The sequence below is a fragment of the Acipenser ruthenus genome, chromosome 34 (genome assembly GCF_902713425.1).
Source record: "Acipenser ruthenus chromosome 34, fAciRut3.2 maternal haplotype, whole genome shotgun sequence".
Classification (NCBI taxonomy): domain Eukaryota; kingdom Metazoa; phylum Chordata; class Actinopteri; order Acipenseriformes; family Acipenseridae; genus Acipenser; species Acipenser ruthenus.
Genome location: NC_081222.1, coordinates 988,323 through 1,001,395, shown reverse-complemented (window position 1 = coordinate 1,001,395; position 13,073 = coordinate 988,323). Strand labels below are relative to the sequence as shown.

The 13,073-nt window shown below is 54.0% G+C and overlaps 1 protein-coding gene across 4 annotated transcripts in view; it reads right to left on the bottom strand.

The window, feature by feature from the left end:
- Window positions 1-218: 218 nt before the first annotated feature.
- The window catches only part of LOC117969966 (coiled-coil and C2 domain-containing protein 1A-like), a 33,710-nt gene continuing 20,855 nt past the window's right edge, over window positions 219-13,073 (bottom strand). For 3 of the 4 annotated variants that reach the window (XM_059007003.1, XM_059007002.1, XM_059007001.1), the window contains 12 exons: window positions 12,927-13,000; window positions 12,607-12,665; window positions 11,346-11,397; window positions 10,467-10,566; window positions 10,104-10,194; window positions 9,534-9,665; window positions 9,217-9,269; window positions 1,643-1,709; window positions 1,410-1,536; window positions 984-1,060; window positions 830-877; window positions 219-725 (listed from right to left, as the gene is read on the bottom strand). In XM_059007003.1, coding sequence (XP_058862986.1) covers window positions 693-725; window positions 830-877; window positions 984-1,060; window positions 1,410-1,536; window positions 1,643-1,709; window positions 9,217-9,269; window positions 9,534-9,665; window positions 10,104-10,194; window positions 10,467-10,566; window positions 11,346-11,397; window positions 12,607-12,665; window positions 12,927-13,000 — 913 coding nt within the window. In that variant the 3' untranslated portion in view covers window positions 219-692. Of the gene's footprint in view, window positions 726-829; window positions 878-983; window positions 1,061-1,409; window positions 1,537-1,642; window positions 1,710-7,400; window positions 7,504-9,216; window positions 9,270-9,533; window positions 9,666-10,103; window positions 10,195-10,466; window positions 10,567-11,345; window positions 11,398-12,606; window positions 12,666-12,926; window positions 13,001-13,073 lie in introns of those variants that run through there. The other variant, XM_059007004.1, reaches the window with a different exon arrangement.

The window sequence follows — 13,073 nt, the reverse complement described above, 5'->3', positions numbered from 1 at the left end:
TAACAGAATGCTGTTTCGATCAATGATGTGCTGGAATTGATTAAAAACGGGAACTGGGAATTGATTTTAAAACAGGAATTGAGAATAAACCCAGGCGGACCACTGTCTCTCCCTCCCTCTCATTAGAGGATAAACCCAGGCGGTCTGCTGTCTCTCCCTCCCTCTTATTAGAGGATAAACCCAGGCGGTCCACTGTCTCTCCCTCCCTCTCATTGGAGGATAAACCCAGGCGGTCCACTGTCTCTCCCTCCCTCTTATTGGAGGATAAACCCAGGCGGTCCACTGTCTCGCTCAGATCAGCTGCTTACAGTGCAGGGGGATAGTTAAAAAAAAAGGCACGCGTGTGGAATTGGAATTAGTATTCATTTTAATATCGGTATGCATTTGTGTCTTCCATATGTCTTCACATATTATATATATATCTGTGTGTGTGTGTATATGAAGACTAGAGAGTTGCTGTCCCCATACAAGGTCCCCGTGCATGGAAGGTCTAACCCTGTTGAACAGGTCCGGAGGGTGGAGTGGGGGGCAGGTAACAGCTATGGCTGTTCTGTGCTTTATCCTCTCCTCTCACTCCCTTCCCTCTCCTCTCCTCTCCTCTCCTCTCCCTTCCCTCTCCTCTCCTCTCCCTTCCTTCCCTCTCCTCTCCTCTCCCTCCCTTCCATCTCCTCTCCCTCCCTCCCGCTCCTCTCTCACGCAGGCCGTTTCCTTCTCAGATTCTGCATCTACAAAAAAAAACAACAAAACACAAAATCAAAACCCTATTTAAAAAAATACAAATAAAATCAAATCAATTCTGAATTCCTGAAGAGCTGGGTTCAGCTCTTACCTCGCTCTCCACCAGTCTCAGCCTGTACAGGGCGTCTTTAGCTGCTTCCTGTTGACAAATAACCACAGAAAAAAGGCATGTTTAATGTTCTTCCCTTTAAGAGAACGGACTGCAGAGGAAAGAGACTGGAGGAGGAGACAGTGGGTCTGCGTACCCTGTTCCCTTCACTGGAGAAGCGCTTCACTGAATCTCCAAGCCCCTGAGCCAGCCTGTCCAGCACAGCTTCGTACTCTGCAAGAGAGAATACACACAGTTACACAGACACACACACAGATACAGAGTCTCACACACACACACACACACACAGATACACAGACACACACACAGTCACACAGACACAGTCACACACACAGATACACAGAATCACAAACACACAGTCACACAGACACACACACAGATACAGAGTAACACACACACACACACAGTCACACAAAGTCACACATACACACGCACAGACACAGTCACAGATACACAGTCACACACACACACACAGTCACCTCATACCTTTCCACCCTACCAAGGCTAGAAGTGTCATGTCCCCCGTCCCATGTCCCTCTGCCCCCCCCCCCCCAGTCGGTACCTCTCTGTGGACCGGGCTCGGCTCTCTCCAGCTGGTTCCGCTGCCATTGGATCCTCTGGCTCACCTCCCTGTGGCTCTGCAGCAGGTCCCTGGGGGGCTCCCTCTGCGCTCGCTTGTACTCCACTATCTGCAGGGAGAGAGGTGCACAGCTCAGCACAGAGACACAGCACAGCACAGAGACACAGCACAGAGACACAGCTCAGCACAGAGACACAGCACAGCACAGCTCTTACCTTCCTCTCCGCTCTCTCCTTGTCGTAGTTCAGCAGACTCAGGCTATGGAATTTATAGGCCTCCCGGCTGAGGAAACAAGAGGAGAAACCAGTGAAACCAAACCAAACCAAACCAAACAGCCAGTCCACACTATCACCCAATATACCCTACTGCCTCCCCCAGTCCCTCAGCTCTAACCACTAGAGCCACACTGCCTCCCTCCCTCCCAGTCCCTCCTCAGCTCTAACCACTAGAGCCACACTGCTTCCCTCCCTCCCAGTCCCTCCTCAGCTCCACTAGAGCCACACTGACTCCCTCCCTCCCAGTCCCTCAGCTCTAACCACTAGAGCCACACTGCTTCCCTCCCTCCCAGTCCCTCCTCAGCTCCACTAGAGCCACACTGCTTCCCTCCCTCCCAGTCCCTCCTCAGCTCCACTAGAGCCACACTGCTTCCCTCCCTCCCAGTCCCTCCTCAGCTCCACTAGAGCCACACTGCTTCCCTCCCTCCCAGTCCCTCCTCAGCTCCACTAGAGCCACACTGCTTCCCTCCCTCCCAGTCCCTCCTCAGCTCCACTAGAGCCACACTGCTTCCCTCCCTCCCAGTCCCTCCTCAGCTCCACTAGAGCCACACTGCCTCCCTCCCTCCCAGTCCCTCCTCAGCTCCACTAGAGCCACACTACTTCCCTCCCTCCCAGTCCCTCCTCAGCTCCACTAGAGCCACACTGCCTCCCTCCCTCCCAGTCCCTCCTCAGCTCCACTAGAGCCACACTGCTTCCCTCCCTCCCAGTCCCTCCTCAGCTCCACTAGAGCCACACTGCCTCCCTCCCTCCCAGACCCTCCTCAGCTCCACTAGAGCCACACTGCCTCCCTCCCTCCCAGTCCCTCCTCAGCTCCACTAGAGCCACACTGCCTCCCTCCCTCCCAGTCCCTCCTCAGCTCCACTAGAGCCACACTGCCTCCCTCCCTCCCAGTCCCTCCTCAGCTCCACTAGAGCCACACTGCCTCCCTCCCTCCCAGTCCCTCCTCAGCTCCACTAGAGCCACACTGCCTCCCTCCCTCCCAGTCCCTCCTCAGGTCCACTAGAGCCACACTGCCTCCCTCCCTCCCAGTCCCTCCTCAGCTTCACTAGAGCCACACTGCCTCCCTCCCTCCCAGTCCCTCCTCAGCTCCACTAGAGCCACACTGCTTCCCTCCCTCCCAGTCCCTCCTCAGCTCCACTAGAGCCACACTGCCTCCCTCCCTCCCAGTCCCTCCTCAGCTCCACTAGAGCCACACTGCCTCCCTCCCTCCCAGTCCCTCCTCAGGTCCACTAGAGCCACACTGCCTCCCTCCCTCCCAGTCCCTCCTCAGCTTCACTAGAGCCACACTGCCTCCCTCCCTCCCAGTCCCTCCTCAGCTCCACTAGAGCCACACTGCCTCCCTCCCTCCCAGTCCCTCCTCAGCTCCACTAGAGCCACACTGCTTCCCTCCCTCCCAGTCCCTCCTCAGCTCCACTAGAGCCACACTGCTTCCCTCCCTCCCAGTCCCTCCTCAGCTTCACTAGAGCCACACTGCCTCCCTCCCTCCCAGTCCCTCCTCAGCTCCACTAGAGCCACACTGCCTCCCTCCCTCCCAGTCCCTCCTCAGCTCCACTAGAGCCACACTGCTTCCCTCCCTCCCAGTCCCTCCTCAGCTCCACTAGAGCCACACTGCTTCCCTCCCTCCCAGTCCCTCCTCAGCTCCACTAGAGCCACACTGCCTCCCTCCCTCCCAGTCCCTCCTCAGCTCCACTAGAGCCACACTGCTTCCCTCCCTCCCAGTCCCTCCTCAGCTCCACTAGAGCCACACTGCTTCCCTCCCTCCCAGTCCCTCCTCAGCTCCACTAGAGCCACACTGCCTCCCTCCCTCCCAGTCCCTCCTCAGCTCCACTAGAGCCACACTGCTTCCCTCCCTCCCAGTCCCTCCTCAGCTCCACTAGAGCCACACTGCCTCCCTCCCTCCCAGTCCCTCCTCAGCTCCACTAGAGCCACACTGCCTCCCTCCCTCCCAGTCCCTCCTCAGCTCCACTAGAGCCACACTGCTTCCCTCCCTCCCAGTCCCTCCTCAGCTCCACTAGAGCCACACTGCCTCCCTCCCTCCCAGTCCCTCCTCAGCTCCACTAGAGCCACACTGCTTCCCTCCCTCCCAGTCCCTCCTCAGCTCCACTAGAGCCACACTGCCTCCCTCCCTCCCAGTCCCTCCTCAGCTCCACTAGAGCCACACTGCTTCCCTCCCTCCCAGTCCCTCCTCAGCTCCACTAGAGCCACACTGCCTCCCTCCAGTCCCTCCTCAGCTCCACTAGAGCCACACTGCCTCCCTCCCTCCCAGTCCCTCCTCAGCTCCACTAGAGCCACACTGCCTCCCTCCCTCCCAGTCCCTCCTCAGCTCCACTAGAGCCACACCGCCTCCCTCCCTCCCAGTCCCTCCTCAGCTCCACTAGAGCCACACCGCCTCCCTCCCTCCCAGTCCCTCCTCAGCTCCACTAGAGCCACACTGCCTCCCTCCAGTCCCTCCTCAGCTCCACTAGAGCCACACTGCCTCCCTCCCTCCCAGTCCCTCCTCAGCTCCACTAGAGCCACACTGCCTCCCTCCCTCCCAGTCCCTCCTCAGCTCCACTAGAGCCACACCGCTTCCCTCCCTCCCAGTCCCTCCTCAGCTCCACTAGAGCCACACTGCCTCCCTCCCTCCCAGTCCCTCCTCAGCTCCACTAGAGCCACACTGCTTCCCTCCCTCCCAGTCCCTCCTCAGCTCCACTAGAGCCACACTGCCTCCCTCCCTCCCAGTCCCTCCTCAGCTCCACTAGAGCCACACTGCCTCCCTCCCTCCCAGTCCCTCCTCAGCTCCACTAGAGCCACACTGCTTCCCTCCCTCCCAGTCCCTCCTCAGCTCCACTAGAGCCACACTGCTTCCCTCCCTCCCAGTCCCTCCTCAGCTCCACTAGAGCCACACTGCCTCCCTCCCTCCCAGTCCCTCCTCAGCTCCACTAGAGCCACACTGCCTCCCTCCCAGTCCCTCCTCAGCTCCACTAGAGCCACACTGCCTCCCTCCCTCCCAGTCCCTCCTCAGCTCCACTAGAGCCACACTGCCTCCCTCCCTCCCAGTCCCTCCTCAGCTCCACTAGAGCCACACTGCCTCCCTCCCTCCCAGTCCCTCCTCAGCTCCACTAGAGCCACACTGCCTCCCTCCCTCCCAGTCCCTCCTCAGCTCCACTAGAGCCACACTGTCTCCCTCCCTCCCAGTCCCTCCTCAGCTCCACTAGAGCCACACTGCCTCCCTCCCTCCCAGTCCCTCCTCAGCTCCACTAGAGCCACACTGCCTCCCTCCCTCCCAGTCCCTCCTCAGCTCCACTAGAGCCACACTGTCTCCCTCCCTCCCAGTCCCTCCTCAGCTCCACTAGAGCCACACTGCCTCCCTCCCTCCCAGTCCCTCCTCAGCTCCACCAGAGCCACACTGCCTCCCTCCCTCCCAGTCCCTCCTCAGCTCCACTAGAGCCACACTGCCTCCCTCCCAGTCCCTCCTCAGCTCCACTAGAGCCACACTGCCTCCCTCCCTCCCAGTCCCTCCTCAGCTCCACTAGAGCCACACTGCCTCCCTCCCTCCCAGTCCCTCCTCAGCTCCACTAGAGCCACACTGTCTCCCTCCCTCCCAGTCCCTCCTCAGCTCCACTAGAGCCACACTGCCTCCCTCCCTCCCAGTCCCTCCTCAGCTCCACTAGAGCCACACTGCCTCCCTCCCTCCCAGTCCCTCCTCAGCTCCACTAGAGCCACACTGTCTCCCTCCCTCCCAGTCCCTCCTCAGCTCCACTAGAGCCACACTGCCTCCCTCCCTCCCAGTCCCTCCTCAGCTCCACTAGAGCCACACTGTCTCCCTCCCTCCCAGTCCCTCCTCAGCTCCACTAGAGCCACACTGCCTCCCTCCCTCCCAGTCCCTCCTCAGCTCCACTAGAGCCACACTGCCTCCCTCCCTCCCAGTCCCTCCTCAGCTCCACTAGAGCCACACTGTCTCCCTCCCTCCCAGTCCCTCCTCAGCTCCACTAGAGCCACACTGCCTCCCTCCCTCCCAGTCCCTCCTCAGCTCCACTAGAGCCACACTGCCTCCCTCCCTCCCAGTCCCTCCTCAGCTCCACTAGAGCCACACTGCCTCCCTCCCTCCCAGTCCCTCCTCAGCTCCACTAGAGCCACACTGCCTCCCTCCCTCCCAGTCCCTCCTCAGCTCCACTAGAGCCACACTGCCTCCCTCCCTCCCAGTCCCTCCTCAGCTCCACTAGAGCCACACTGCCTCCCTCCCTCCCAGTCCCTCCTCAGCTCCACTAGAGCCACACTGCCTCCCTCCCTCCCAGTCCCTCCTCAGCTCCACTAGAGCCACACTGCCTCCCTCCCTCCCAGTCCCTCCTCAGCTCCACTAGAGCCACACTGCCTCCCTCCCTCCCAGTCCCTCCTCAGCTCCACTAGAGCCACACTGCCTCCCTCCCTCCCAGTCCCTCCTCAGCTCCACTAGAGCCACACTGCTTCCCTCCCTCCCAGTCCCTCCTCAGCTCCACTAGAGCCACACTGCCTCCCTCCCTCCCAGTCCCTCCTCAGCTCCACTAGAGCCACACTGCTTCCCTCCCTCCCAGTCCCTCCTCAGCTCCACTAGAGCCACACTGCCTCCCTCCCTCCCAGTCCCTCCTCAGCTCCACTAGAGCCACACTGCCTCCCTCCCTCCCAGTCCCTCATCAGCTCCACTAGAGCCACACTGCCTCCCTCCCTCCCTCCCAGTCCCTCCTCAGCTCCACTAGAGCCACACTGCCTCCCTCCCTCCCAGTCCCTCCTCAGCTCCACTAGAGCCACACTGCTTCCCTCCCTCCCAGTCCCTCCTCAGCTCCACTAGAGCCACACTGCTTCCCTCCCTCCCAGTCCCTCCTCAGCTCCACTAGAGCCACACTGCCTCCCTCCCTCCCAGTCCCTCCTCAGCTCCACTGGAGCCACACTGCCTCCCTCCAGTCCCTAATTCTTAAATAAATAAGCCACGACGTACAATACAAATAAAAACTAATATTTTTATTTGAAACAAAAACAAATATTTCTAGCGTTCCATAAAAAAACTACAAGTTGACATAAATTAAAAGGTAATTTATCATTTTTTTTGTTTGTTTTTTTTACAAAACATTACAAAATTATTTATAATCAATATACATTCTGAATACAAAACCATTTAAAAACCAAACACACACACCCACACATCTAAAATGTACAATTGAAGTGCAGAAAGTGTCTTATTTCTTTTACACACAGAGGCAGGGTGTCTAAGCACAGGGGCGACCAATATAGTGAACTTACTCTGAAGGAACAGGAATGGATATTTTAGCGACATTAATAAACAACTGTTGCGCTCGTTCAGCTGCTTTCAAATGAAGCCAATTTTAAATCGACTAACAAGCGGCGACTTCAACTGAAGTAACGCTGCCGTTGTGAGAAGCTCACTGTAACAGAATAATGCCGATTGCAATGCTGATCAATGACAGGATTGATTATAAGGGAACGGGAACTGGAAATTGAAAAGCAGGAATTCACCCCGAGTGACATTCCCCACCCAGTTCAAACGATGGCACTTAACATTTGATTAGGCAAACACATCGATTAACTATAATAATTCTAATACTAATGATTACGATCTCTCTATCTAGTCTACAGCACACGCTAAACCTGGAGTTTCCTTTCAAAGTGGGGTTGAAGATCTCTCTCTCTCTCTCTCTCTCTGCAGAATCAGAATGGGAATGTAGTTTTTGGGATCGGGATTCGGGGCGAATGGGGGGGGGGTTGTATTCGAATTCACAATCTGCTGGGTTTTCTGGCTGGTTTAGCACAGAGAGCAAACTGAGGATCTGCAAGGAAATGGAGAGAGATGAAAGTGACTGAGACTGCAGCCTGTGTGGAGCTGAGCGCGGCTTCACTCATCACTGAGATGAAAGTGACTGAGACTGCAGCCTGTGTGGAGCTGAGAGCGGCTTCACTCATCACTGAGATGAAAGTGACTGAGACTGCAGCCTGTGTGGAGCTGAGCGCGGCTTCACTCATCACTGAGATGAAAGTGACTGAGACTGCAGCCTGTGTGGAGCTGAGAGCGGCTCCACTCATCACTGAGATGAAAGTGACTGAGACTGCAGCCTGTGTGGAGCTGAGCGCGGCTTCACTCATCACTGAGATGAAAGTGACTGAGACTGCAGCCTGTGTGGAGCTGAGCGCGGCTTCACTCATCACTGAGATGAAAGTGACTGAGACTGCAGCCTGTGTGGAGCTGAGCGCGGCTTCACTCATCACTGAGATGAAAGTGACTGAGACTGCAGCCTGTGTGGAGCTGAGCGCGGCTTCACTCATCACTGAGATGAAAGTGACTGAGACTGCAGCCTGTGTGGAGCTGAGCGCGGCTTCACTCATCACTGAGATGAAAGTGACTGAGACTGCAGCCTGTGTGGAGCTGAGCGTGGCTTCACTCATCACCGAGATGAAAGTGACTGAGACTGCAGCCTGTGTGGAGCTGAGCGCGGCTTCACTCATCACTGAGATGAAAGTGACTGAGACTGCAGCCTGTGTGGAGCTGAGAGCGGCTCCACTCATCACTGAGATGAAAGTGACTGAGACTGCAGCCTGTGTGGAGCTGAGAGCGGCTTCACTCATCACTGAGATGAAAGTGACTGAGACTGCAGCCTGTGTGGAGCTGAGCGTGGCTTCACTCATCACACACTGAGATGAAAGTGACTGAGACTGCAGCCTGTGTGGAGCTGAGCGCGGCTTCACTCATCACTGAGATGAAAGTGACTGAGACTGCAGCCTGTGTGGAGCTGAGCGTGGCTTCACTCATCACACACTGAGATGAAAGTGACTGAGACTGCAGCCTGTGTGGAGCTGAGCGCGGCTTCACTCATCACTGAGATGAAAGTGACTGAGACTGCAGCCTGTGTGGAGCTGAGCGCGGCTTCACTCATCACTGAGATGAAAGTGACTGAGACTGCAGCCTGTGTGGAGCTGAGAGCGGCTTCACTCATCACTGAGATGAAAGTGACTGAGACTGCAGCCTGTGTGGAGCTGAGCGTGGCTTCACTCATCACACACTGAGATGAAAGTGACTGAGACTGCAGCCTGTGTGGAGCTGAGCGCGGCTTCACTCATCACTGAGATGAAAGTGACTGAGACTGCAGCCTGTGTGGAGCTGAGCGCGGCTTCACTCATCACTGAGATGAAAGTGACTGAGACTGCAGCCTGTGTGGAGCTGAGCGCAGCTTCACTCATCACTGAGATGAAAGTGACTGAGACTGCAGCCTGTGTGGAGCTGAGAGCAGCTCCACTACACTAAGCTACTGCTTATCACTAAGGCTGGATTGTTTCCATGGATTTCCCTGTAATGTACCCATTGTGTAATACCTGGTGACAATTCACAGCTTCTGAAAGAAAACGCTTTCCTTACTGAAGCACAACACATACAGACACACACACACACAGACAGACAGACGCACACCTGTGTGTGTGTGTGCGCGCATACCTGTGTGTGTGTCAGTGTGTGAGAGAGACACAGACAGGAAGGTGAGCACCAAACCTACCTGTTGACGTCTTTGACGGAGTTGCTCTTGGGTTTGGGTGTCGGTACAGCGACCTGAGGGAAGGGAAAAGAAAAAATAAAATCGAAATAAGAAAAAGGAGAGACGATCCCTCTCTCTCAGTAACTCGGCATTCTTTAGTAATCAAACTTCCTTTTTTATATATTTATATCAACTAACAAGCGACCCTGAAGTGTTGAGCACCAGTCACTTTTCCATCAGTCTTCCTCCTCGCATTCTCAATGCAGCTCTGTACATTTGCCACAGTTTGCCCTGGTTTGCCATGGTTACAGCCCTGGTCAGGGCACACAGCTCCTCACCGGGGGCAGGGTCAGGGGGTCGATGACCACCCACTTCTCCGTCACGCTTTCCAGCTGCTGACCCCCCAGGGGTTCCCGAATCTGGACAGCCACGTCCAGCCGCCCACCTGTGGGCTTCCTACCGTCCAGCACCTGGGAGGGGAGGAGGAGGGGAGAGGAGGAGAGGGGAGGGGAGAGGAGGAGAGGAGGGAAGGGGAGGAGAGGAGGAGAGGGGAGGAGAAGGGGAGGGGGGAGGTTTCAAAGACACATTCACAGAGAGGAATACAAATTAAAATAAAACGTAGAAACCAAGTCAAGTAACTGAACATCTCGGTGAGCGCTTTCATCAGTCTGTGTGACATTGCGGTCAGCGTGTGCATCGGTGTGTGTGTGCGTATGCGGGTGCAATTGTGGATGTGTGTCAGAGTCTCAGTGTATCTCAGTGTCTCTGAGTGTATCTCTCAGTATATCTCAGAGTCTCTCAGTATATCTCAGTGTATATCTCAGTGTGTCTCTCAGTGTATCTCAGAGTGTGTCTCTCAGTATATCTCAGTGTCTCTCAGTGTGTGTCTCGCAGTGTGTGTCACTCACCTCAATGATCTCTCTGATCTCACACTTGTTCTCCAGGTTATCCAGTTTGAGCTGCGCGCTCCCCACCACCCGGTCTGTCTTGAAGAGGCCCCTGGAACACACAGACACACGGCAGGTAACACATGCAAACACACACACAGAATACAGAGACACACGCCAGGTAACACATGCAAACACACACACACACACACACAGAATACAGAGACACACGCCAGGTAACACATGCAAACACACACACACACACACACACAGAATACAGAGACACACACACAGACACACGGCAGGTATCAGTGCTACAATAAGAAACATTTGAGCTCACTTAGAGACCCTGCAGTAATGTTAACCACGTCACGTGACGCTCACCCTTTGTGAAAGACTTCCAGCTTGATCCCTTTGCTCTGCACCACGCGCTTGAAGGCTCTGTGGCTTCGGTTAATGATGAGTTTGAACTTCTCATTGAACTCTGCAAGGGAGGAAACAGCGAGGAGGGGTTAGAGAGGCAGCGATGTATCCCCCCACCCATCGGGTACTGATCTGTAAGGGAGGAAACAGCGAGGATGGGTTAGAGAGGCAGCGATGTAACCCCCCACCCATCGGGTACTGATCTGTAAGGGAGGAAACAGCAAGGAGGGGTTAGAGAGGCAGCGATGTAACCCCTGATGTAACCCCCCACCCATCGGGTACTGATCTGTAAGGGAGGAAACAGCGAGGAGGGGTTAGAGAGGCAGCGATGTAACCCCCCACCCATCGGGTACTGATCTGCAAGGGAGGAAACAGCGAGGATGGGTTAGAGAGGCAGCGATGTAACCCCCCACCCATCGGGTACTGATCTGTAAGGGAGGAAACAGCAAGGAGGGGTTAGAGAGGCAGCGATGTAACCCCTGATGTAACCCCCCACCCATCGGGTACTGATCTGTAAGGGAGGAAACAGCGAGGAGGGGTTAGAGAGGCAGCGATGTAACCCCCCACCCATCGGGTACTGATCTGCAAGGGAGGAAACAGCGAGGACGGGTTAGAGAGGCAGCGATGTAACCCCTGATGTAACCCCTCCACCCATCGGGTACTGATCTGTAATGTAGCGAGGAGCCCAAACGAAGCAGCGATCGATCAATCAATTGATAGCCGCACCTTTCTGTGGTATGAACAGCACTGTGTGCTTTCTGTGGTATGAACAGCACTGTGTGCTTTCTGTGGTATGAACAGCACTGTGTGCTTTCTGTTGTGTAAGAAGCTGGTCTGTACCTGGGCTGTTGGTGTTCTTCACAGTGGAGGTCCTGTCTCTCTGAGCTTCTTCCTGCGACACAGAACACAGGACATAAAACACACGCACACACCGACACACACAGCATACATTAACTGATATGAGAGACAGGGTCACCCGGATATATTAACTGATAGGAGAGATAGGGTCAGCTGTATATATTAACTGATATGAGAGACAGGGTCAGCTGGATATATTAACTGATAGGAGAGACAGGGTCAGCTGTATATATTAACTGATAGGAGAGACAGGGTCAGCTGTATATATTAACTGATATCAGACAGGGTCAGCTGTATATATTAACTGATATCAGACAGGGTCAGCTGTATATATTAACTGATATCAGACAGGGTCAGCTGTATATATTAACTGATATCAGACAGGGTCAGCTGTATATATTAACTGATATCAGACAGGGTCAGCTGTATATATTAACTGATATCAGACAGGGTCAGCTGTATATATTAACTGATATCAGACAGGGTCAGCTGTATATATTAACTGATATCAGACAGGGTCAGCTGTATATATTAACTGATATCAGACAGGGTCAGCTGGATATATTAACTGATAGGAGAGACAGGGTCAGCTGTATATATTAACTGATATCAGACAGGGTCAGCTGTATATATTAACTGATAGGAGAGACAGGGTCAGCTGTATATATTAACTGATATCAGACAGGGTCAGCTGGATATATTAACTGATAGGAGAGACAGGGTCAGCTGTATATATTAACTGATATCAGACAGGGTCAGCTGTATATATTAACTGATATCAGACAGGGTCAGCTGTATATATTAACTGATATCAGACAGGGTCAGCTGGATATATTAACTGATATCAGACAGGGTCAGCTGTATATATTAACTGATATCAGACAGGGTCAGCTGTATATATTAACTGATAGGAGAGACAGGGTCAGCTGTATATATTAACTGATAGGAGAGACAGGGTCAGCTGTATATATTAACTGATATCAGACAGGGTCAGCTGTATATATTAACTGATATCAGACAGGGTCAGCTGTATATATTAACTGATATCAGACAGGGTCAGCTGTATATATTAACTGATATCAGACAGGGTCAGCTGTATATATTAACTGATATCAGACAGGGTCAGCTGTATATATTAACTGATATCAGACAGGGTCAGCTGGATATATTAACTGATATCAGACAGGGTCAGCTGGATATATTAACTGATAGACTCAGTGAAGAGCTCACAGGCCTGGCTTACCGAACTGGGGAATGCAAACTCAAACTGAACGAAGGCATTGAGCTCGCTGGAGGAGACACCTGCGCAGGGAACAGGGACACAGAGAGAGAGAGAGGGAATGCCATACATTAATGCCATTCATTTAAAAAACCTGTGCACAGAGCCTTCCAGTATTTATGCAGGGCTGATGCTGTGATTTCTGTTGATTCTGTGATTTGTGCGGGTTCTGTAATTGTTGCTGGTTTTACGATTTCTGATGATTTTATGCTCTGTAGTGATTGTATGATTTCACGGTTTATGGTGATTTTATTGTGATTGGTGCTGATTCTGTGATTTCTTACCCTGGGGGGCGGGCAGGTTGATCCCCTTCATCACAGTCAGGATCATGTCGCTGTTGGTCAGGTTGGGGAAAATCCTACAGGAGAAACAAGCATTCTAAATAAAGCAATCACTGTCTGTCAAAACTACAGCGTCTCCAAGCGTCTTCC